Here is a 24,339-nt window from a genome sequence, read left to right on the forward strand (position 1 = left end):
ATACATTGAATCTCTTGAATCATTTCAACTCTACAAGATGACAGAGAGAAAATATCAAAACCCCATGCTGCGTCAAAAATCAACATGTTGCATTTGTTCATAATAAGCATTGAATCTAAAACAAGAGGTAGAGCTATAAAAAACATAATTTTCCTGCTACAGGAAAATGTTATTAGAGTAATTTGATTTATATAAAAATTTCAGACAGATGATATTTATATATATATTTATATAAAAGAGAGCAGGGAGGAAACTCCATGCGTGGTCGGAGAGAGCTGCAGCATTTAGGTTGATCAGAGATATGTGGAAGGAGTTGCATAGAAGAGTAAGTAAGGAGTTATCAGTGTTTGAGTCAGACACAAAGACTGTTTACAGTTGAGCTGAAGAAGAAGATTAAAATAGCTTCATTAACAGGGAAAAAAAAAAACAGGTTTTGTCACGTTAGACTGCTTTTTTTTTCTTAGTGTGATCCCTTTTTTTTTTTTTTTTTTCTTGTGCCACTTACTCAGAACAAAGTTAAAAAGAATCTGTTTAATAAAAGAAAGGAAAGAGTTGTCTTGCAGGTGTTTTGCCCAGCGGCGGGGGGGGTGGTGGTTTTCGTTGCTCTACAGAGACGTTTCAGATCCTCTGCTCCTCCAGTAGAATGAATTATCATCGTCTGGGTCCATGTCTATTCTAATCTGAGGCACAGACTTCAGCGGACTCATCTCAAGGCTGAAACACAGATACGGCCATAGTTACGTTACGGTAACGTGTAGACATCATATAGCTTATCTAAAGTTAAAGGATCATTCTGGTTTATGACAACTTGGATTTTGTTTTTGTACTTTTGGCCATCATTTGTATCAGAATCAAGTAATTGTTGAGATCTGAGAACGATGCAACATTATTAAAAAGACATCAGATGGGGCAGAAACACGAGCCATGGAAAACAATTATTACCTGATCTATACTTTGTAAACTTTGTACTACAGCACACGCCATATTTGTACGTGCAGTTTTCTTTGTGCAATGAAAGATTATTACCAACATTTCAGGTGCATTCACTTTCAAACTGTCTGATTGTTGTAAACTGTCCTGTTTTTTACTCCATCGTAGTTTGATGCTGAGATGTCGCCGTGTTTGCAGATTTCAGCAATTATTTGGCCAAAATTACAAAAATAAGACCAAACTTTTTCATGCAGTTAAATTAAATGTTTCAGACTCTGGTCAATAGTTCAAAAACAGGTTAAAAGAGAGTGAATATTGGACTTGTTAGCAAACAGTTGCTTAATTATACATCCTGCAGTTATGGAGCAACATTACTGTTCATTTGGAGTTGTGCTTCTGTCCATCTAGTGAATGTAAGTCCTATGAAGCTACGTAAAGCTGCAGAGTCGGGAGATTCTCTGTAGGTTTACTACGAGTAGCGCCTCTCAGATCCCACATCATAATTTGATGCATTATTATACATTATCATATACACTTGATACAAAAAACACTGATTGTAGCCGCTTTAAGTCTTCAAATGCATCCTTACATTAATACAACACTAATACGTCTTCTGTCTCTGTATATAAAAATCTTTTCCTCACTTTCTGTCTTATTCTTTATGATGAATTGTTAATTTCAAAAACATATCAAAGTAGACGTGATGATGTAGTCTGCTCACGTTAGCGCCACATCCTCGGGTTGAGCACTATGTCCTGGTCTCTACAGGAAGTGCAGAAATGCAACCAGTGATCAGGGTTTGATGGTTTCTGAGGTCATTCTGAGGCACAAAGCAATTTGGCTTCAGTTTTAGTGGGACAGGATTAGTTTTAGCAGGGAGGGGGGCAGCGTTACTCCTCATTATCAGAACATTACTGCGATTCATCTCATGTCCAAATGTCACTGACTCTAATGGACACGTGCCCAGACCGCTGACATGCACACAGTCTTTGAAGTAACAAAACAAATCTGATTTTACAGTTTTTCTTTCTTTATGTTGGGAAGAGTCATTTTTCCATCCGCATGAAGCCACTTAAAGCTTCACCTTATTAAATGCAAAATAAAAAAAGAAATAGTGATTGAAAAAAGTGTTTCAGTTTCAAATCGGAAACACTTGAATAAGCATTTGTTTGAGTGCATACAGCCTGCACCTCTGTCAGCAGAATATATTAACAGAGTATTTTTAGTTTGTCACCAGTTGTGTGAACAACTAAGATCTCTGATCTCTGCAGCTGAAGACCAATTAAAAATAATCTTGTAAGTTGTTTGTTGACATCACAGATGTCCTGTGATCACAGCTGCTTTTCACACATTGTCCCAAACACTAATCCTCGTCGAACGGCGCTTTCGTCAGCACTATTACGACAATCGTAGAGCAGATGGGGTATTACAGGAACAAACTGTGACCCTGTGTGTATGACCCGTGGATCCTGGTCATCATGAGAGGTTGTGGGCATGACGGAGAAACGTAATCTCTTCCTGAACAGCGTAATCATTGTTCCAAATATTTGGCCCCCTCCAAAATAAAAAAAAAACAAAAAAACAAGGCTTGTCCTGCCTCTTTAAGACTCATTGTCTCCTGTAAAGCTCATATCAGTGAAGCACAAATCTCTATTTATAACACAAAGTACACTTGATCTAGTAATGGTGACAAGGTCGATACAGACACATCAGCTGGCCTAGTTTAAAACTCTTATTACGACTCTAAAATATTTCTCACTGCTCCCTGAATGCGCCTTTTATCTGAATGAAATCTAAACGTACAATTAATCTAATATCTTGTGCTAGTGACAGTGAGCCTTTTATAAGCCTGTGACATATGCATACAACCTGCATGTCTACGGATATTTGCAGTTATACACTCAGAAAACATAAGAGAACATGTACGGTTACTGTGCTGTAAGACTGCAGTCAAAGAGTGTGAATGAAAGGATGTCCTAGTGACCTATTTCTTGTCAGCTCTCAACTAACAATATAAATGTCCATAATAAACAACTTGTGAAACCAAAGATCTACGGAGAGGAAATATGACGCCACTGGAAGAAATCCAGTGTAGCCACTGCTACATTAATTAGCCTATCTGACCTTTAAAGTTCAGACTAGCATCATTTTAGCCACTTAGCTCGCCTTCTGACCTTCTATGACCTTTGATGCCATGATCATGAATAAATGTAAAAAAAGAAATCAGTGCCAGTTACATTTTGTTTTGTTCCAGTGTCATTTCCTGTTGGGGAAAAATTTGTCGCTGTCAGTTTTAAACACCCTGTAAAATGTTTCTCACTCACACGCAAACCAAATCTCACCTGGACAAGTAGTTGGCCTGGTAGTAGCGAAGCTGCTCAGCACGATGTGTGTCGTTCAAGGAATGAAGTGGACTTCTCTCCTGTAAAGTAAAAGGAAACAGCCATTAACGTGCATGTATGTAGCCGAGCTGATATGGTATGTCCTGTCTCAGCAGGTTTTCAGTCCGACTTAACACTTTTAACCGTAGCTTCTATCGAGGTTTGGATGGATCGACAACCTGCACACTCATGTTTAGCCTCTATTAGCTTATCTAGCCAACGTCAGAATAGACAAAATACGTAACAAAAAACGTTGAAATTTGTTGTTTGCAGTCAAGGTAAAGTGTAAACAGCTACCTGAAGTAGAAACAAATCAATATATTTTGGCACATTGGAGCAAAATATTCAAGTATTTGATATGAATTTGAAATTAAAATATATAGAGAGTGTACAAGTAGAGAGCAGAGAAGTGTATCATGCTGCAGGATGGTTTTTATGAATGTTTTGATACTTTTTTTTGTGCCATGACTTCATTGTACGTGTAAGTACTTTGAGTCTGAGTTAACTTAAGCTGCTACGTTCTTCAACGCCACCTCTCAAGTCTACAGGAAGTGACTATTTGATACTTATTTAAAGTTCAATAGTCCTGTAATGCAACTGTTTCCCTTCACGATGAACCAAATCAAACTCAATAGTCACTACGATTATACTAAACTGTAGCTGTTCTATGATAACATCTAATATGTTTTTGTCATATTGTCCATATATAAAGTATTAAATAAGAATTTGTTTGGTTGCATATCCTACAGTGCAGTATATAATGATATATAAACAAAGCAAAAGATCAAAAGTTACATGTAAATTTGCTACATATTAATAATACACTATCATGTATTTAGAGATATCTATGTCAAGCTGTCAACATTTTACCTCAACAAGGTAGAAATACACAAAAACATTTTTAAAATTTCATCACATCATAACAAATATTTTAAATAGTGTAAAGAGAAAAACAAGTTAGGTGAAGCAAGAAAAGAATGAAAAAGCAAAAGAAAGATTAAATCAGATGTGGAAGTTTGGAACAAATTATAGAACCGACATGAAGAGAAAAGTGAAAAAACAGAAAAGTGTTAATTTCATGCATGTTTTGGAACACAAGACAGTCCTGGTGCGAAGAGAAAAGCAAATAAAACGTGTTAATATCATGCAGCGAGTAAGAGAGAGACAAACAGGCGTCAACTCTTTAGTGACAGACGAGGTTAAACGGGAGAGCGGAGCAGGAGTCAGGCAGGACAAAGAGGAGGAACAGAGGTTTTGTTTTTTTTTTTCCTCCAGTGCTGCAGGTAGTTCGGGTCTACTCACTGTCGGAGGCCTTATCACCTAAGAAGGGTTCCTGCTCCATCATGTCCATGGGGATTTTAATGCTGGGAACATTCTCATTGTAAGGGTAGTCAGACTGTTGGAGAGAGGAAACACATCCTGAGACTGGACTTCTGCAGGTGTAGGTGAGTTGGCATCCACACACACACACACACACACATGCACACACATGCACACATGCATTCATATTGCTATATTAAGCTTAACCTGAAGAGAAAAATCCACATAAACAGTTTAGTGGAGATGATAGTGTCGTTTTTAGATTCTGGTCCGAGGATCCGAGGGAGATGAAGCTTTCAGCGAGAATCAAACTGGATTACAAAATAAAAAAAAAGGAGATCCGATATCTGATAAAGCTTTCTGTCAGTCCCGCCGCATCAAAGGGCACGCTAAGGCTTCAGTCGGGAGCCGCCATACTCTAATTGAATCCCACTTTAACCCATTGATGTTAAACTTCAATCGGCATTTCAAGCCGACTGTACAAGATGTAACCGACAGTCTCTGTAACATGAACCCTTTTACCCCGTCGCTCACTGCGCTGACGTTGATCTGTTTTGATGTTTAAAGTCCAGATGAAATGAAAAAAAGGCCTTTTAAACTGTTTTAGATCACATCCCTGGTCATATTATGCACCTATTTAACAATATATACCCAAAAAATTACAAAAAAAAATCCATGTGTTTGTATTTTTATACAAAAATCCAATCATGTTTTCTTCCTGTAAAACAAAATATGACGTGAGTTTACGTAGGCTTGAACCAATCAGTTTCGACCAATAATATCATGACATCCACAAATTAATCAATCTTGAACTTTTAGCAGCACAGAGCTAAAATTCATTACGTTACATCCCATCTGCCTGTCCTGTTTCCCTCAGCAATACATCACGATACAGATGTTTGAGGCTCTCGAAATGTCGTTTCATCTGGACTTAAAAACCGGAGAAACGTGCTGAAATGTCTTTTTTTCTCCAAATTGTACACTAATATCAGATGATGGATAAATCTGATGTGAAACACCAGCTAGTCAGCTGATATGTTCAAATGTGTAAAGTCACCATTTGTCATTTATCAATAATAAGTTATCAGTCTGGCTTCCATCCAGGAGTCCAATCTGAAACTGACTCAAATTCAACATGTATAAATTAATTTTCAAAAAAAGGGACCCAATCTGACAACATTAGTAACACATCAAGCGATCAGAGCTAGTAGAGTCCACTGAAGACATACTGCCTATAGAGATCTATAACAGGACAATAAGACCATAATACACCCAATTAGACTAAATGTAACTTGTCGGGACCTGGATCGGGTATCAGAAAGTAACTGATTGGACCCACAATCAGATCTACATTATGTTTTCAGCTTCCGGGCTCAAGAGATTCTCATTAAACTCAAAACCACTCTCTAAGAAATGACGACAAAGTGTCCACAGTAATTTCTGTTCAATCGTTTTAAAGATATTAGACGACAGACTTAGTTAGAAATGCAAGAACCTTAAAACACTCACACAAACACATTCTCACACTCCTCATCAGTCCAATAACTAGTATGAATCTTGACCCTTAAACTGTTAAACTGTACATGCTGCTTCAAAGGAAGAAACGAGGGGTTGAGAGGTTGGAAGTTGTTGGTGAGGGTGACACACTTGGGAAGGGGGTCGGCATGTAAAATAAGTCATTCAATGTTTCTGTCGCTCGAGGAAAGATACTAGCTGGTTAACACTTACGTCTTCAGCGTCGCTGTCTATGCTTCCTTTTTTCTTCTTCTTCTTCTCGTCCTCCTTCTTCTTCTTGTCCTTCTCTGGGATGACATCGTCCAGGAAGCTGAGATCATGCTGAGAGAACATGTAGTCCATCGCCTTTCTGACGGCAACCAAAGCAAGAATCTGAAAGCAGCAGAACAAGATCGAATCAGGTCGATGCTGAGGGATTTTTCAAGCTTTGAGCTGTTTACATGGAACAGAGTTAAATAGAGTATATTATAAATACAGATGTTGGTTCCCCCGAAAGAGCTTTTAAATACACTAGCTCTTCTTTAACAATATACAGAGGGACTAGTTTTGTTCTATATTTACACTATTTTGTAGCGTGTTTATATTATATATTGTTGTAACAATGTTTTTATGCTGCCTTCTCAGCCAGTTGTCTCTTGAAAAAGACTTGAATCATAATGACAGTTAATCTGGTTAATAAAGGAAGAAAATTCACTGCAATCAAAAAACACAAAACATAAATGTGACAACATTTAGGAGAAACTTTATGGGACTCTAAACCTCCCAAAATACAGACTGTATTTACAAAGCTTCATAAATAGGTGACTTTAAATTTCCTAACAGCCAAACACCTTATAAAATAGAAAATGTTTACCAATAGAAATACACATTATGGTAAGGTAAGAGTTTAAATATGACACTGAATGTGCTGTAATTGTACTTAATTACAATATTCTAGCTTTTAAAATGTCTCACTTTTGGATACTTCATATGGTGTATCACTTTACAATCATATTTGTACACTTGTAATGTTTGAGTAATTATTTAACAATAACTTCCTGACTACAAACAATAACAGTAACACAAAGTACAAATCAGAGCTCAATAAAATTAATAACACGGCAGTCATGAGCGCTGCATTAACGACCCTGAACTGTAATTATGTCAAATACCACAACAGTTATCTTTTTGTTTATCACTCATATAAATCCTCTGAGTATAAATGATACATTTACGTATCACTGTTGTTCGTCATAAGTCAGTGTAGTCATAACAGTCTAATCATGTCAAGCTGACTCTCTTCTTGCTTTAGTTGACTGACAGAAAACTGATTATGAATTGAAAGTGGATGGACCGCTGGTTACAGCTACAAATATTCCAAGATAAGTGTTGTTTCCTGTTCTCATATCAGAAAACAGCTGAATCTACACGACAAAAACTAGAAAAACAAAAAAAGTTCCAGTAAATGAAAGACTTTATATATAGTATATACTCTGTAACTGTGGACTCTTGTTACTTGTGAAAGTAAGACAATATCAATCAATAGCATTATTAAATATATATATAATAGTCTGTAAAAACGAATATCAGGAAAATCTTAGTATGACTGTCTCTTACCATCACAGGGAAGATAATGGCAGCTACTGTGGATTTGAGGATCCAGAGAAGAGCCAAGCAAAGGATCTGGATGAAGGTGAAGAGGTGGACCTTCCTGAGGGGAACGTGTCGCAGGTAAACCAGGTCCGGCTGATGTTTCGCTGGCATCAGAAGCAGCTTCAGGCGATCCATAAACTGCAGACGGACAGAGATACAGAGTTAAACCTACATCTTTGATTTGTTTTCTTTTAGTGGTTTTTTTCATTTTTTGTATCTTTAACTCCACATTACCAGACTTATTTCTATTATAAGACGTTAAGAAAGCATTTACCTGCACTCCATTGAGAGAGGCAACTCCCATGTACAGGAAAACTCCGTACAGCACAGGCATGGGGATGAACTGGGTAAAAAAAACAAACAATTTTTTTATTAACAATACAAAACATTTGATTTTACTGAGCAGTGAAAAACAAAAGCAGAATGAAACTTAAACTGACAGAGAACTAAACACTTCAACATTTCTTAGCTCAGTGTTCAAGTAAAATCTGCTTCAAGAATTTTAATCCAAAGCATATTTACAGTATTTAAAGCAGACATGGGTAAAAAGGTAATCTAACCTTTTTATATTAGTACAAGGCAGCAAATGTGATGTAATGTGATTATGTTGATCAATTAAAAACACTACGATCAATGTAATACTTTATGTAAATGAATGCACTTTGATGAAGCTTTCATTTAGAAATGTGCTACATTTATTAACGTTTAAACAACCTTTATTAAAACCTGATGTCCTGAGATTTCTTTTTGTAATAAAGCAGTAAAAGTCTAAAAACATTTAAAATGTTGCAAAAGTTCCTTTCCAACGTCGACCAAAAGCTCAGTTGTTTTGAAAAGATGAAAAAAACATTTACTAAGGAACAGAAGTACTAATGAGATAATAACATAATAACAGGAAACAAGCTCAATATTTGATTAATTACCTTTAAAATAGGAGACATAAATACAGACAGCCCAGTGAGGATGAACACACACACACCAGTGACCCTCTGCTCTCTGCAGAAATGAGAGGAAAAAATATTATGATTGTTAAAAGACCCAAAATAAAACACCTGTTGGAGATGATTCCTTTAGTTGGACAAACCAGAAAGCTTTAATAATGGAACTTATTACTGAAGCATGACAGTAATTTCACAAATTCCCATTCAAGCAGAGACATCACGATGTCTGCAGGAAGATCAGAGCTGATGTTTCAGATGTTTCTGTGTGTATCTCATAAGTTTGTTAGTTCAGCTCACAGCTGACACATCAGGGGGTTTCTGAACGATGTCAGCAAACATACATGAAAACAAAAAAAAAATCTCTAAAAACAGGTGGAACATCAGGAGTGAAATGTCTCCGTCTAACAATGAACACAGAGGGAGAAAACCTAAAGTGTGCATGAAAGCATAATCTTTTTATGCTGCCAATCATGCATTTTATTTGCATAAAAATCCAGTAACTAATGAACTAATGAACTAATGAGTGGATTTTTCTTTGAGATTGATTAAATGTTCATTTAATATAATGGGGGCGATATAAACTCTTCTACTTAAGTGCTTTTTAACTTTTAATGAGCCACATTAATAAGCAGAATTTAAACAGCTGGGATTAACCATCCAACATTAATCTACTGTGTAAATCTGTATAATACTAAGCAGCTTATTACACTTCAGTTCATTACCTCCTTTATGTTTTTGGTCGAGGTTGTATGTTTGTGATTCAGTCCAAAAAATTACATAAAACAACAGATTTCACTGAAATTTGGTGGAAAGTTAAGACAGTGGGCCAAGAAGTACTGATTTGGTTTTGGTGCAGATAGCACCACCGTGTGGCCATTTGAAGAGCACTATGTTTAAAACCTCAGTATAGGCCAGAGTGTTTGTGTAGGTGGTGAGAAGTGTTATATTTCCACCACTCCTCCCACAAAGTTCATTTAATCTTCATCACATTTGATACAAGAAATATTTGGATGAGCTCCAAAAGTTATTGTGTCTTTGATATGTTTTTTATAGCATGGCCTCGACTGCAACAAAACTTGGATGACAGGTGCAGACGCCCGGTCTGATGGCATCTGACCTATAGACGATACTTGAGCAACAGGATTTATTTAAATAATCGTAACTCATGAGTCATGAGATCATGAGTCTGACATTTTTAACATTTCATCCACGTATAAAGCTTTAATATTAGAGGACAGAATTTCTGTTATTCTTCAAAAAAAAAAAACAGGACTGCCATCAGCATTATTATCTATCGCTGTGTTTTTGGTGCAGATCTGGATCCAGACGCAGATTAAAAACTGAAAACATTTTCTAGTAATAAAATAAACAGTTTATGGTATTGTACAGACTCGGAGGAGGTATGTGTAGGCTCTCAGAGTGCTTTATTGTTGGATAATGTGCTGACAGAACATTTTTTCTATTGGATAACATATTGTACCAGTCTCACCTCACACCCAGGAACTTCGGTTGCTCTCCAGGAGCCGAAGTTTCGGTTTCCATCTTCAGACTGTCGATGTGAGCGATCGAGATGACGGTGGCGGCCACATACCATGGAAGACCCATGAAGGAGCAAACTATCAGCAGAGCAGCAACCAAGAACAGATCCAGATGGTAACCTGCCCCTTTCTGATACAGACAGTAAACACAAGGTCAAAAGCTAAAACCCAAACAGCTGTTTCATGGTTTGATTACTGATTATTAGTGTTTAGAAAGTTCTCTGAGATAATTCACTAGTTATCCTTAAAGGAAAAGGTCACACTAATTTAAAATGTTCCCATCTTTTCCTCTGAAGAACATATAATTTGAAGAATTTAGACATCAGGGATATCCATCAACAGTTGCAGCATACACCACTGAAATCAAAGAAATAGTAACTCAACCTCAGCGACAGCCTGAACATTTCAAGTAGTTGCTGTTTTAACTGAACTGTGTTCAGACACTCCCATGAAACATCTCTCACTCCCATGAGAAGAATGACAATCATATTTAGCTGCACTGTGAAGGTAGACAGTGTCCTGCACTGCCGGTCAAACGCTGTTGTGGGAAACACATCAAAATGCTCTACTTCTCATAAATCAGGTGTGAGGATACAGAAAGGAAAGGGCAGAAAGAAAAAGCCTGTAGTCTTTCACCACAATGAGAACATTTCTGTTATTTCTAGTTCAAATTTAATTTGACAGTGAAAACCTGGAAAATTGCAATCATCTAGCATTTAACAGCAATTACAAAGTTATGCTGCAAATTCCTGCTGTAAATTTCGGTCAAGTTCTGAACATAGAGTGTTGTAATGTCAGTCTTCTCATCTGTGGTACAAGACCTCAACAGAAATCACTCCTAACCCCCCTCCACCTTATATTTGTAATTGGAATACTTTCAGGTTTCTTACCTTCAGCTTGTGCTCCTTCCTGTTGACGATCACAGCGGTAATCTGTTGGTCCATGAAGACCAGGATGGTGACCAGCAGGGCAGGCAGAGCTGACGCCAGGTAAACCCACCAGGGGTTTCCTCCGAATGGGGGCACAAACCAGCCCCGTTTAGGACTTGTTGGCTACATGAAAACAAAAGATTCAACCAGTGAGTCAACTACAGAAAGTACAGTATTGGCCTGAATATAAGATGATATTTTATTCTTACGGTTAAAAAAGCGGGGTTCGTCTTATATTCAAGGACAAGAGAATTACATGTTCACAATACTTTTCGGACGGAGAGCGTACTGGTGTAAACCCAGCTCTTACAGGGAGTGTTGCATTATGGGCTAGCGAGTATCTCCTGTGTTCGGTTAGATCATTTTAACCTGCAGGAGTTTCTGAAGGCTTGTTTAATGTGTTTTTTTTCTGCCAAGGAAGAAATAAATTCATGATGAGTGAAGCATCTTCCAACATCTTTATTGCAGAAACAGACCAACAGTCTGTCAAGCAGCCAAGAGTTACTGCTGTCACAGATGATGAGGAGCTCAAACAGACAAACGGTCTAAAAAATGCCAACTGTTAGAGAAAATTATTCTGATGCGTTCAAGAGCCTGACAGCAGGGAGTGTGTGTGTGTCTTTGTAACTGATAGACAAGACACATAAATGTAGGATTTATGTTCTGCTTTAATGAGAGTGTTATACTTTTACAAGAGAGGAAAGGCTTCAAGGATGAGGATTCTCTTCAGGGTTTCCAACGGGACGAGAAAAGTCTTTTTCCAAAAAACATTGTTGGAAAAGGAGCAGTCATTTCATAATCAATGTCTTATTTTCAGGTCAATATAGATCTTCAGTTTAAGGAAACTTGAGTGTGTATTAAATTTTGCAGCTTGAGCCAGTGAAAATACCACTGTGGTGGTTTTAGATGTTTTACCTCATAAACTGCCTTTCCCCCCCCCCTGTTTCTAGACAGCAGTTGGTTTCAGCAGTGCATTTCACCATAGTGTGAAATTCAACTTGCAGTGACATAAAACTTTCTAGAAAAATGTGAGCTATCGTGGTAAACAAGATGGTGATGTGCAGGATTGTTTCTGTGCTTTTGTGACAAGAGTCTGTTGGAAGTCTTATTCAGGAAGACATGCATCAAAAGAAAATGCTCTTGGATTGTGCATTCAGTATGTGCTATTAAGGGCCAGAGGAGGGACTTACCTTGAATTCAGTTGGCACAATGAGTTTAGGAGTATCGACACCGACGAGCATATCGACTCCGCAGAAGATGAGAATGGCCAGGATGATGGCAAAGTCACTGATGAGTTTCCTCACCTGGGTTAAAGAAAACACACCGATTTGATTGATTTCTTTCACGGATGGTTAAATAAGTTCATATATGCTGATGTGATGGGGGGTGACTCACAGTGGTGGGGAAGAATTGGCTGGTCTTGAACTTCTTCAGACCCATGGAGCAGGTGTAAGTGCCAAAAAACAGGATGAAGGACATGAGGGTGATATCTGGGACAAAGTCACAGGACTTCCCCACCAGCTCTCCTTTGTACTGTAAGCACTCACTTTTTGTGAGGGACGACCAGGTGGCGTTCATTGGCTGAGGCAGAGGAAACACAAGAGCATCACTATTGGTAAGATACAATTATTCGTTCATTATTCAAAGTCCTTTCAGGTGAAGTGACGTTGGAGGTCTTTAAGTAGTTTAAGTAGTTAAGTAAACACAGATAAAGTCAAGACAACATACTGTGTCACAGTAACCTCAAAGTGGAAACAAGTCTACTTATCTTATCAGACTATTTGCTGTTGCTTGTAACATTGTTGAAATGATAAACACTCACAACACAATTGTCTTTTTCAAGCAATTGTGTCTCAACACTGTGACTGGTATGAGATTTTTGATTTCCAAAAGTCTTTTCAAGATTGTAAAAGAATTCCAGTTGAATTAGGAACAAAGTCCTCGGAACAAAGTCCTTCGCTTTGGAAAATGTTTGATGTAAGATGGTGAGAAAAACGCACTCCAGTATTTTACAGCTATGGAGCATTTAGCAGCATAAATGATGTATCACATAAACCACCAAAAAGGAAGATTTTGCAATTACAGCAAATGCCAATAAAAAAGAGAACATATTTAAAGACGATCAGAGTATTGAAACATTTTTTTTCAGAGACAGAAGTAAAAAACAAACAAACCAGGAAACACTTACCAGACCAGTGTTGTTCCAGTACCAGACTGAAGTACCTTCCATAGGATCACCAATGATGTCTGTACTGTTCTCTGCAAAAACACAACAAAACAAACTTTTTTAACACTGAGAATATAAGTCTAACAACACAGTACCAGTCTCAGCATGCATAATTAGCTGACAGCTGAGGCTGATCGCTGACAAAAGGTCTGAAACTTACGTTTTCTAAATGTAATAAATATTTTTAACCCATAAGAACCCATGGTGACACAGGTGTCACCAACCCTTATACAGCTTTATCCTTGATTTTAACTCATGAAGTCCCTAAGTGACATCTACTGAACATCCTGGTGCAGTCATGTGACAATGTGTGAATCTGTGTACCCATGACATCACTTCCAAAATGGCAGTATGCCTGGTCAGCAAATGTGACTAGCTAATTTTAAAAAGCTTGTTTATTTGTTACTAAAAGGTAGGTTTCAACCAATTTAACAATTCTGATGCTTTAATAAGACGTCCTGTATTACATTTAACCTGTTCTGACCACATTTCTTGAACAAATTGATATAAAACAAGTTAACAAGGGAAATATCGTTATGACATATATGTTACATTACAGATCTTTGACACTGAAGGTAGAATTTCAAAAAAAAAAAAAAATTAGAAATGTGTTCCTTGTGGTCCATTTGATCTGTTTTATATTTCCCATAATTTTCCTTTAAGGAGAAACGGGTCGGGGTTCTTATGGGTTAAAGTGTGGTGAGTCCTTGTGAAGCAGAAATCACCTACAACTGTTTTGCTCTCAGCACCTGGACAAGAAAGAGCATTTCTGCTGCACACTGACTAAAGGTCTAAAGCCTTCATGCTATAATGTCTCCATAAGGATATAATGCTCCTCCTAAGCAAGAAAAACAAAACTGTTGAATGGATGAAAAAATAACTTAGTTATTCATATATCTTTACTACTAGTGGGGCAAAAATGTGAAGTTTGGTCTGAGGGGGCAAATTAACAACTATTCTGTTACTTAAAATCAAATAAAGTTTATTCTCTGTACGGAAACTATTTACTGTAGGACATCTCACACTCAGCTTGTCAGACTAAAAGAACTATCGCGGTAGTTTATTGGATGTCACATTGTGCGAGATGGGTGTAAAAAAAAAACCTTGGTCACAATCTGTCAGACTGCACGATATCACTGTGAGGCTGTGCACTGACTATGTGGTGAATGGTAGCGCTACGATGTAGATAGAAAAATTATACAAAAGCAGAGAGAAAAACGTCGTCAGCTCATCCATCTGCACCGATCTGATGTTTCGAAAATGCAGCTGAGTAACACAGACTTTTTGGGTTTTTGTGTGCCGTCGACATATTAAGGAGAACAAGTGTTTTCCCCCTGATCCTTATTCAAAAAACTGCGCTTATGAAACGTCATGCCAGCCGGTGTAGTCTGTGTCATTTCATGTCGTATTCTGCTTTGTTTGTTTGTAGACGCTGGTCGTAGCAGTCACATTGTGTGAATTTTGTCTTTGGTCACCAAAGCTCCCAATCGCTCGTCAGTGGACATGTCTTACTGTGATCTAGGAGCACCGTTTGGTTCGACGACCACGTTTCTCTCACAGTTTTCAACTTTCGCCCCAGACAGCCCAAAATCACAAGGTTCAAAGGAGGCTTTAGATGCACTTCCATCACTCTACTCTGTAATGTCTTTTCCAAATTTCATGGTCAAGTGTCGGACTGACAGACCAACAAACACTGTTTGGTTCTGGGGAGTCAGCCAGGAGTTCCCTGACTGACTTACTGTCAGTGTTAAACCGGTCTGTGTTGTTTTTTTTGCCTTTACTAGATAGTGGGCAGTGAAGAGGCAGTGAGGAAACAAGGGGGAGAGACAGAGAGATGGGTACGACATGCGACAAAGGTCCCCGGCTGGAATCGAACCAGGGATTTTTCCGGTTACTGTATGTGGCATTCCCAGAAACCATTCGGCTACCAGGGAGCTCCGCACCAGTCTGTTTTAATTATGTGTCAGCTGCTCAATCGCCAGAGTAAGCATCTGTTCTTTCCCCTTCTCTGGTATGCACTGCACTCTTTATGTGGAGCTACATGGGGAATAACAAATCTGTGTGTGTGTGTGTGTGTGTGTGTATGTGAGATATTTTCAAAACAGCAGGGGATTACCAGTAATTCTGCCCTCTCTGTCTCTCCCATCCTCCATCAGAAAAGAAAATAAAGATGCACGTTGTGTCATATTGAAGTTTTTTTCTACTTTTTCATAATCACAATGAAATGTAATTTTTAGAATTTATTTATTTAGCTTGTTTGGATTATTGTAACAATCATACCATACAAAGTCCAACTGATTCTGCGACCTATTGACTGATATTTCCATCCATTAAAGCCACACGCTCTCGCTAATGGGTCTAAATATGACAAACAACTCTACATGTTTTGACGTATTTTACTTAAAATGATGTTCTCGTAGTTCATGACTGAGATTCTAGTTATTGGAGCAAAAGCCTAAAACCATTCACACTAAACACCAAGGAACAGTGTTATCATTGACCCTGACCTAAATTGAATTAAGTGACTAAAGTGTCTTTTTATCATTTAAGAAATATTGCCACAGTCAGACCGTTTCTCTCCCAGGCAGACACAGAGAAGTTAATACATGCTTTTATCTCCAGTAGACTGGACTATCAACACTCTCTTGTCTTGTCTAAGCTCACATTAATCCAGTTTTAAAACTCTTTACATTGGTTACCTGTCTGTCACAGCACTAATTTTAAGATTCCTTAAATCACTGAATGGCTTTTTCCCATCTTACCTGTCTGACATGGTTAAGACAGATACACCTGCTGGGTCCCTTTTACATTATCTGGCTGACGGAGAGGCAACTCTGGCCTTGTTTTTATTGTTTTTAATCATAAATGCCATTTCTGCTATGAGATAATTATATAAATAATGACACCATTCCTGATACCCTGTTGTCTGAACAATAATCCCTCCTTGTATTATACACTGATTGTTTTAAATAAAATTAAGGTGGTAAAATGACACTGAATCCAGAGATAGCTACACACCTGTATTAATATAAATACCTAATAAGGAGCCCTTAAAAATAGTGAACTGAGGAAGTTAGAGAGACTATCCCATAAAAAAAACACTGGCTGTCCAAACCTGTGACTGTGGGTTTATCAGTGGCAATATCTTATTGGCGTCCTCGCCTCTCTGACTCACTCAGTATCTGGATCAGCTAAATACCTAAACGTTAAGAAACAGCATCTCACCTAGAACAGTAGGAGCCATGCAGAGGCAGTCAAATTGTGTGACGTAGTCCTCCTTAAAGTCAGAGTTGATGGGGTAGTGGTGAGCTAACTTGAGCATCTTCTTGAAGGCATCGTAAATGAAAATGAAGCTGATCAGACAGGAGAAGCCTTCCTCAGTGAAGCGGGTGAAGTACTGCACCAAGAAGCTAGCGTCTGTGGCCACGAGCACCAGGCAGAAGAACGCCGACCAAAGGCCGATCCACAGTCGGAACTCCATGTAGTCAAAGTTATTATCTCTGTATGACAAAAAACATACACAACCACAAGCAAATATTTAAAAATAGTCAGTGAAATTCATTTAAGTGTTTCATACGACAGAGTATAATCTGAGATTTTGAGAATTAAGACATGAAAGTAAAAGATAAAGTTGTAATTTTACAAGGAAAGGGCATTATATTACAAGAAATATTTCAGGCATAAAGTCAAAATGGAAAAAAAATGACAGACTGCTCTCACCTTTTTATTACAAGAGAATATTAAAAAGTCATAATATTATGATTATTATGACTTTGTTCTTGAAAAATTACATCTTGAAAATGAAATCTCTTGTCCTAGCGGAAGCCCTAATACTCCTAATACTACCTAATTAGCAAATGGGCCTTTTGCAAACTGAGAAAATGGAGAAGAGACCTGCTGAAGTTGAAGAGCAGCCGTTCAAACACCAGAACAGGACCTGTGCTGCTGAGGATGGTGAGAGGCTGACCTCCCAGCAGACAGAAGACTCCACCAGCGATGGCTGTGCCCAGAAAACTCTCCAACACACCCTGAAGATAAAGAGGGAAAGTCAGGGAATCATTCAAAGCATAAATGGTTAACACTCTACAAACTGTAAAAAGGTTCATTTTTGTGTCTGACCTGCATGTTCTCTGTAGCGTCGCCCAGCAGCCCACCGAAGGTGATGGCGTTTGTCACAGTTCCCAGGTAAATAAACATGATGGCCGACAGGGCCTGAATGTGAAAAGCATCGGTGAAGTCACTGACGAAGAAAGGCAGTTTTCTTTTGATGTCAAGTATGAGACCTCCACAAAACCTGAAAACAGAAGCAAAAGGTGTTTAGTTTTCCAAAATATGGAATAATAAAACACAACAGGAACACTGTATGTATGTTAGGCCTGTTATTGTTCATTTCCCAGGCTCTGCATACTATGAGCTTCTTTTCAATATTTAACCAATATATATTTATTAAGAAAATAGCTATATGACTCCTCTTAGTTTACAAGACAGCATTTCATATGAAACATAACACCGAGTCAGAAGGATTGTGAAGGTACATGATTGAGATCTGAGGAACTTGACCTCCGCGCTGCGTAATATTTTTAAACTCCTATTTAACCGTCAGTTGTTCAATTTCAAATACCAATTTGCTCACTAAAAGGTTAAATATGCTTGCAAGAAATATATTGTTTTTCTAAATTTCTCACTTCTCATTGTCCATTACTGTATTTAAAGGTCATGTGATGATACTCAGCGTCCAGGCAAATAACTAAAGCAATCCAAATATTTTTCCCACCAAATACATGAATTAAAACACTATCATACAGTATCTGGCCTATCTGGACAGCATTGCATGGAAAGTCTTAAGGCAAACTTTGGTAACATGTATGTCACAGCAAAATTCTGGATCTGGTTTTGTTCGTGATTTCATACCTTCCGGTCTTCTTCAGCTCGTCCCCTGCAGCGTGCCCCCCTCCTCCGTGACCTCCATCATGAGGCATATCTCCGTTCATCTGAGAGTCTCCTCCTGCATACATGTTTTTCCTAAAATACATATATAAACACACAGTTTTGTTCAGTCTGGAAGGTGCAATATCTCTGATTGTCTTCTTATGTTGATACATTTGCTGCAGCATGTAGTCGTAGCCTAATTTTTCTCGTGGTCAGTAAGACGATGTTGAAATGTGATACCTGTGAATAAATATGAAATATCCTGATCAATCAGCGCTCACATTGACAGCTGAGAGTAACAAGTTTCCAGCTTTACTGAGTTACTGCAGCTTTAAATAAAATCCCCTCTGCTGCTCTTTCATAATTTAACACTGTGCTGTAACACCTGAACACCCCCTCAGTGATTTTGCAACTCTTGCTTTTCTATAAAATAATCTACTTACTGCACACACAGCATTCAGACCAGGCACAGATCTGTGGCTTCTTACATGTTTAATGCAAGATGTGCCTGCACTCTCTCTCACACTCTCTCTGTTTTATCAATTTTCATTTATATATTTTTTTACCACAAAGTCGTTCTTAAATGTACTGTTGCATTGATTGTGTGCTCACTAATTGTTGAATCCTCCTTACAGTTTGATTAACGTTGCATGTAAGGCTTGATGCTTCTCTACCTACAACTGGTTAAAATATGACACTCATAACACATGTATAAGTGCATGGATGGCACACATGAGTTCAATGTGCTGTGTCAGTTAAAGCATGTGTGTGTGTGTTTTCATGCAATGTTTCCTCCGTGTGTGTGTATGTGTGGAGGATAAATGGGTTAATAAATGACCAGAAGACTACAGTCATTTACAGCCTGAGGTCTCTGTAGAATCCGTGAATACTTGTGGTCACTTTTTATAGCCCTCATAAATATTTTAAAAATAAATTAGCATGCCAGGGACACAAACTGAAACAATTTCTGTATTTTCTTAAAAATCAAATTGAAGATGGTTGAAATTAGTAAAATGTCGTCTGATGTTCTGAAATGTATGTAATCATATCATACATAAAATAATTTATATAGTATTCATTGCACATTACATAAGACAAAACTCCTCACATGTAAAAATGTGAACATGTAAACAAAAACCTCTGCAACAGGAAGTCATTTTGTTAGTTTTTTCAAATATAAAATATAATTTTTGAGGAATCATGAATTTAAACAACAGAATTTTATAAAATATAAACGTGATCTAGATCAGGGGTCCTCTGCCCTGGCTCCCTGTCGCTTTAAAACAAAATATCAATAAATAACGGCTATTTAATTTAATTTTATTTTATTTTATTTAGTAAGTTTATTTTAATGTAATAGTTGTTATTTTTTGGAAAGTTAGGTGATCTTGTAATATAAAAATAAAACGTTTTAATATTTTGTCGATCGAAATATACGTCACCTGCCGGGGCTGTTGCCGGGCAACAGGCAAGTGCATTTTTTGAGCAGTCTACCCCCAGTGAGCTAACGATGGAAAAATCCAAAAAAAGAAAGATTTCTGATGAAAATAGAACTTTTAATGCTTCATGGACAGATTTATTTGCTTTTACTGTTGACGAGAACGATTCACCTGTTTGTGTTACACTTGATGTATCACACTGTAGCGGTTTGGGCAATTTGTATTATCCTCAACCCCACAAAGGATACATGGTTAACTCATGACCCACAAAAAAAATGCTTTCGAAAGACCTTTTGGTATTGTATAAACAATATAAATAACACAAAATGAACACTTAAATAGAGTTAATAAGGACAAACACACCACCATTTGAATTTCCCAAAATTATATTAGAGCACTCACACAAAAAAACAAAACTCTTCCACCAATCAGTCCAGGTCCATAAACAAAAATAGTGCTCCGTTCCGGGTTTTTCCCGTTTCTCAATACAGTTCAGGTTTAAACAGTCCAGTTCCAACAAAATAATCCGCCTCGGGTTTTCCCGGAATTCCAAACAAAAAAATGGAAGTCAGTTCAGTTTTTCACCCCAAAAGCCCAGTCAAAAAAAAGAAGAAAGATAACGAAAAGAGTACAGTGAAGTCACCCGGCTTAAGCCGACTCACGGTTCAGGGGACGGGTGGAAACGTGCGTTGTCCGGAGTTGAAAACACGGACGATTTGGTGTATTCGTGGCGATAGGAAGAGAGGCTGCAGTATCCACGGCTCGCGGGCAACCAAAGTAGATTTACCGACGCGGACTGAAACGCGCGCTAATGGCCAAGGATAGGCTTACTCCAGACATGAGGGTTTCTCTCCTGCTGTTGCACACGCCCGCCATACTGAATTAAATCTCCTGGTACGAAAAACGGAAAAGGCGGGACTCCGAGGGAGTGGCAACGTGGAGCTAGCTCACTGGCTGACTGGGCTAGTGGGGTGTGGAAGTAAGTAAAAAAAACAACAAAAAACAGAATGGGCAATCGCATACCAAAACATAACATATATTTACAGCATGAATGTAAGGTATTTGCCTAGTCCCGAACATAGTTCAAATCCCCATTATTATTATCTTTTTTATTCTGTGGGATTGATCGCCACAACACCCAAGCGGCAACGTCCAGGGCTGGAAAATGAAGCCAATGCGGAAGTGCCAAAAACTGCAGTTCCTTGAATGACCACTTGACTCCAAAAGCAGGTCATTCCCCATAGACCCCCATGTTAAAATGCCCAACTTTACAGCAGAAATAAACATGTTTACAGTCTGGTACAAAAAATGGTTTTGGTCTCTAAAGCTAATTTCCCCTTTCATGACAACTGTACGGGGGTGAATTTTTTTATAACTCACCCGTTTAAATTTTATTAGTCTAGTAGGAAGGGGGGGTTCCCATGCACCCCACTGATATATTTTTCTAACTTAGTTTTTTGTAATCCTCAAGGTGTCTAGTAAACAAATTTTCATGTTCCCAACTCGAAATATTGTCCCATGGGTCCGTCTGGCGGCCATTTTTGCGGCCATCTTGGATTTCTGGCGGAAATTGAAAATTGACATAACTTTTGAACAAGACATCATACAGAGACAAATGACCCCATTTTTCTATATAATTTTGGCATGAGGAATTGATTGAGATGGTTATTGTAGTGATTTTATCAAGTTTGTAATATTAAAACTCGAAAAATAAGAAAGAAGTTTGTATAATTTACACTCAAAATCTTGCAAAATGACTGTCTACATATGGGTGTACATATGACACTTGATAAATATATACACAGTGTTATTACACATCTTGACATAAAGAATAATTACTAAATAATGTGATTTAATAAAATTTATGAAGCATTTTATGGGTCCAAATACCACTTTTGTTCATGTTCCACAACTTTGGTCTTTATGTTGAGATACATAAAAATGAGCTAATTCAATTACAATATGACATTATTTCAAATGAAATATTTTCATATAAATATCACTTTAAACCATATTAAAATTCTTTCTTTTTGTTTAATGATTATTTATATGATTTTTTTCACCCTTACTTCTGAGTCTTTACAGCAACGCTGAACAAATGACATAGTAAAAGTTCTCACACAGGCTCTGCCCTCTACTGGACTCTATAGGTAATACTCCTCCCCAATCACACACACAAAATTGCTCACTGAAATTTGCATATACGTAGCCAGCCAATCAGGACGCGCCTACCGATTCAAATATCCTGCACCCTATATAAGCAGTGTCTAGCTACCGCTCTTCTACTAGCTCTTCTTTTCTTCAGCAACGGCGAATCAGTTCACTTATCTCTCTTCTCCAGGGATGGAGTCGCCGGTACATGCTCGTTCCTTCCGTCGTGCCTTGGTCTCATCTCCGCCGGGCATCACTTCCCACTTTGAGTACCTTGGGTGGGCCTACACAGAGAGTGGCATGATACAGCCACCGCCCTGCGCATTCTGCTGAGCACTTCCTCCAGATCTATGCCAGAAACGGTGGGAACATTTTTGACGATGTGGTGTCCCATTCCGCTGTGACGAGAAATGGCATCACAGCTGCGTGTTATCGGAGTGGATGGACAAAACACTGAGACTGGGTTATTCTCTCTAGTTGCTGTGTTCCTTCTCTCAAGAGGAAATAGATTTTCTCTTCGATGAGATCCAGCACCTGTTATCAAAACAAGGTGTCGGTCATTCCCACTCATGACAGACAGAAGGGGTTTTACTCTGCATATTTCCTTTGTTCCCAAGAAGATGGGATGTTTCAAACCCATTTTGGATATCCGCATTCTGAACCAATACATTGGCAAAGACGTTCCACATGCTGACCATGAGGAGATTGCTGGAACTGATTCAATCAGGCAACTGGTTCACCACCATCAACCTGAAAGGTGTTTATTTTCATGTCAAGGTGGCACCGAAACACAGGAAGTTCCTGTGTTTTGCCTTCCAGGGGATAGCCTACGACTACAACAGGCTGCTGTTCAACTACTCCCCATCTCCCTGCACGTTCAGCAAGTGTGTGGACACAGCGCTGCAACTGCTCTGCAACTGTGGTGAGAGCGTTGTCTTCTATTTAGATAACCTCATTGTCATGGCCAGGTCCAGAGGATGGGCCATTTTCCACACAGCCAGATTAGTGTTGCACCTAACTCAGTTAGGCTTTGCCATCAACTGGAAGAAGAGTGCCAGATTCGGCCAGGCTGCGGGCTGTTCTGTCAGAACCCAGATGGACGGCACTGCAGTGGCAGTTCAGACTGTGGCGGTGACAGCTTTGACTGTCATGCAGGCATTGGGGCTCATGGCAGCGGGCCATCGAGTCGTTCCACTGGGGCTCCTGCACATATGCTGCCTGCAATGGTGGTTCAGGGTAGACTGTGAGAACAGACAACTGCGCCACAGTTGACTACATCAACAGGCAGGGTGGGGTCCAGTCCGCAGCCCTGTTGAAGATAGTGGAGAACCTGTTGGTATGGGGCTCAGAACACCTTCTGTCTCTGAGAGCCCTCCACGTTCCGCATCTGGTGAACAGGGGCACTGACGTCATGTTGAGGGGCAGCCCTCTGCTGGACGAGGTGGTGCAGCAGATTTGGAACTGGTTTTCGAGAGTGGAAGTGGACCTGTTCGCCAGTGGAAACAACACCTGCTGTCTGCTCTGGTTTTTCCTGACACCTGACAGGATGAACCACCCTTGGGGGTTGACAGGGGCACCGTGGTATGCAGAGATGACCCAGATGTTGGCGGCCCAGCCCTGATCTATTCCCCAGGTGTGGGGGGCTTTGGCCCAGGAGGTGGGCTCAATAGGCGTGCTGCCCATGTTAGGCCAACCTCTCCGGGCTTGGCTCCTGAGAGGGATAGGCTGATGAGGGCTGGACTTTAAAGAGTATGGTCTAGACTTGCTCCATGTGAAAGGTGCCCTGAGATGACTTTTGTTGTGATTTGGCGCTATATAAATAAATTGAATTGAAATTGAATTGACTGTCTGCACAGGTTGTGCAGACTATCCAGGCAGCAAGAGCAGAATCCACTATTGCTTGCTAAAAGGCAAAATGGTTGGGATTCCAACGCTGGTGCGAGGAGAGGAGGCCGGACCCCCTGACATGCAGTGGAAGAGGTCCTTTCCTTTCTACAATATCTGGGTGATAAGGGGCTGTCTCATGCCACTGTTGAAGTGTATGCAGCAGCTGTTTCCTCCTCATGAGGGGTTGGGCAACAGACCTGTCTTCGCCCAACTCCTCATGAAGCGTTTCATGCAAGGAGTCAGGAGACATTGGCCAGTGAGGCGTGTCTCCACTCCTCAGTGGGAACTGCCGGTGTTGCTCGAGGCCTAGTGAGTGATCCATGTGAGCCTCTGGAGTGCTACTCTTTAAAGGTGTGGTCATTCAAGACAGCTTTGCTGCTTGCACTGACTTCAAGTGAGTGAGTGAGTTGTGCACCCTGTCGGTTCACCTTAGCTGTTTGCTGCTTGGTGTCCGCTTCTTTGCCTGACTACCGGATATGTATATGCAAATTTCAGTGAGCGACTGTGTGCCTGTGATTGG

General features: G+C 39.2%; 1 protein-coding gene across 3 annotated transcripts in view; it reads right to left on the minus strand.

The window, feature by feature from the left end:
- Positions 1 to 463: 463 nt before the first annotated feature.
- slc4a4a (solute carrier family 4 member 4a) overlaps positions 464 to 24,339 on the minus strand; it is a 72,129-nt gene continuing 48,253 nt past the window's right edge. For all 3 annotated transcript variants that reach the window (XM_044331531.1, XM_044331524.1, XM_044331516.1), the window contains 16 exons: positions 18,325 to 18,435; positions 17,533 to 17,707; positions 17,308 to 17,441; positions 16,639 to 16,913; positions 13,375 to 13,445; positions 12,582 to 12,767; positions 12,377 to 12,490; positions 11,148 to 11,309; positions 10,209 to 10,387; positions 8,702 to 8,774; positions 8,053 to 8,121; positions 7,743 to 7,916; positions 6,360 to 6,518; positions 4,614 to 4,707; positions 3,273 to 3,352; positions 464 to 714 (listed from right to left, as the gene is read on the minus strand). In XM_044331531.1, coding sequence (XP_044187466.1) covers positions 3,309 to 3,352; positions 4,614 to 4,707; positions 6,360 to 6,518; positions 7,743 to 7,916; positions 8,053 to 8,121; positions 8,702 to 8,774; positions 10,209 to 10,387; positions 11,148 to 11,309; positions 12,377 to 12,490; positions 12,582 to 12,767; positions 13,375 to 13,445; positions 16,639 to 16,913; positions 17,308 to 17,441; positions 17,533 to 17,707; positions 18,325 to 18,435 — 2,020 coding nt within the window. In that variant the 3' untranslated portion in view covers positions 464 to 714; positions 3,273 to 3,308. The remainder of the gene's footprint in view (positions 715 to 3,272; positions 3,353 to 4,613; positions 4,708 to 6,359; positions 6,519 to 7,742; positions 7,917 to 8,052; positions 8,122 to 8,701; positions 8,775 to 10,208; positions 10,388 to 11,147; positions 11,310 to 12,376; positions 12,491 to 12,581; positions 12,768 to 13,374; positions 13,446 to 16,638; positions 16,914 to 17,307; positions 17,442 to 17,532; positions 17,708 to 18,324; positions 18,436 to 24,339) is intronic.

Source organism: Thunnus albacares, chromosome 2 (assembly GCF_914725855.1).
Source record: "Thunnus albacares chromosome 2, fThuAlb1.1, whole genome shotgun sequence".
NCBI classification, from domain to species: domain Eukaryota; kingdom Metazoa; phylum Chordata; class Actinopteri; order Scombriformes; family Scombridae; genus Thunnus; species Thunnus albacares.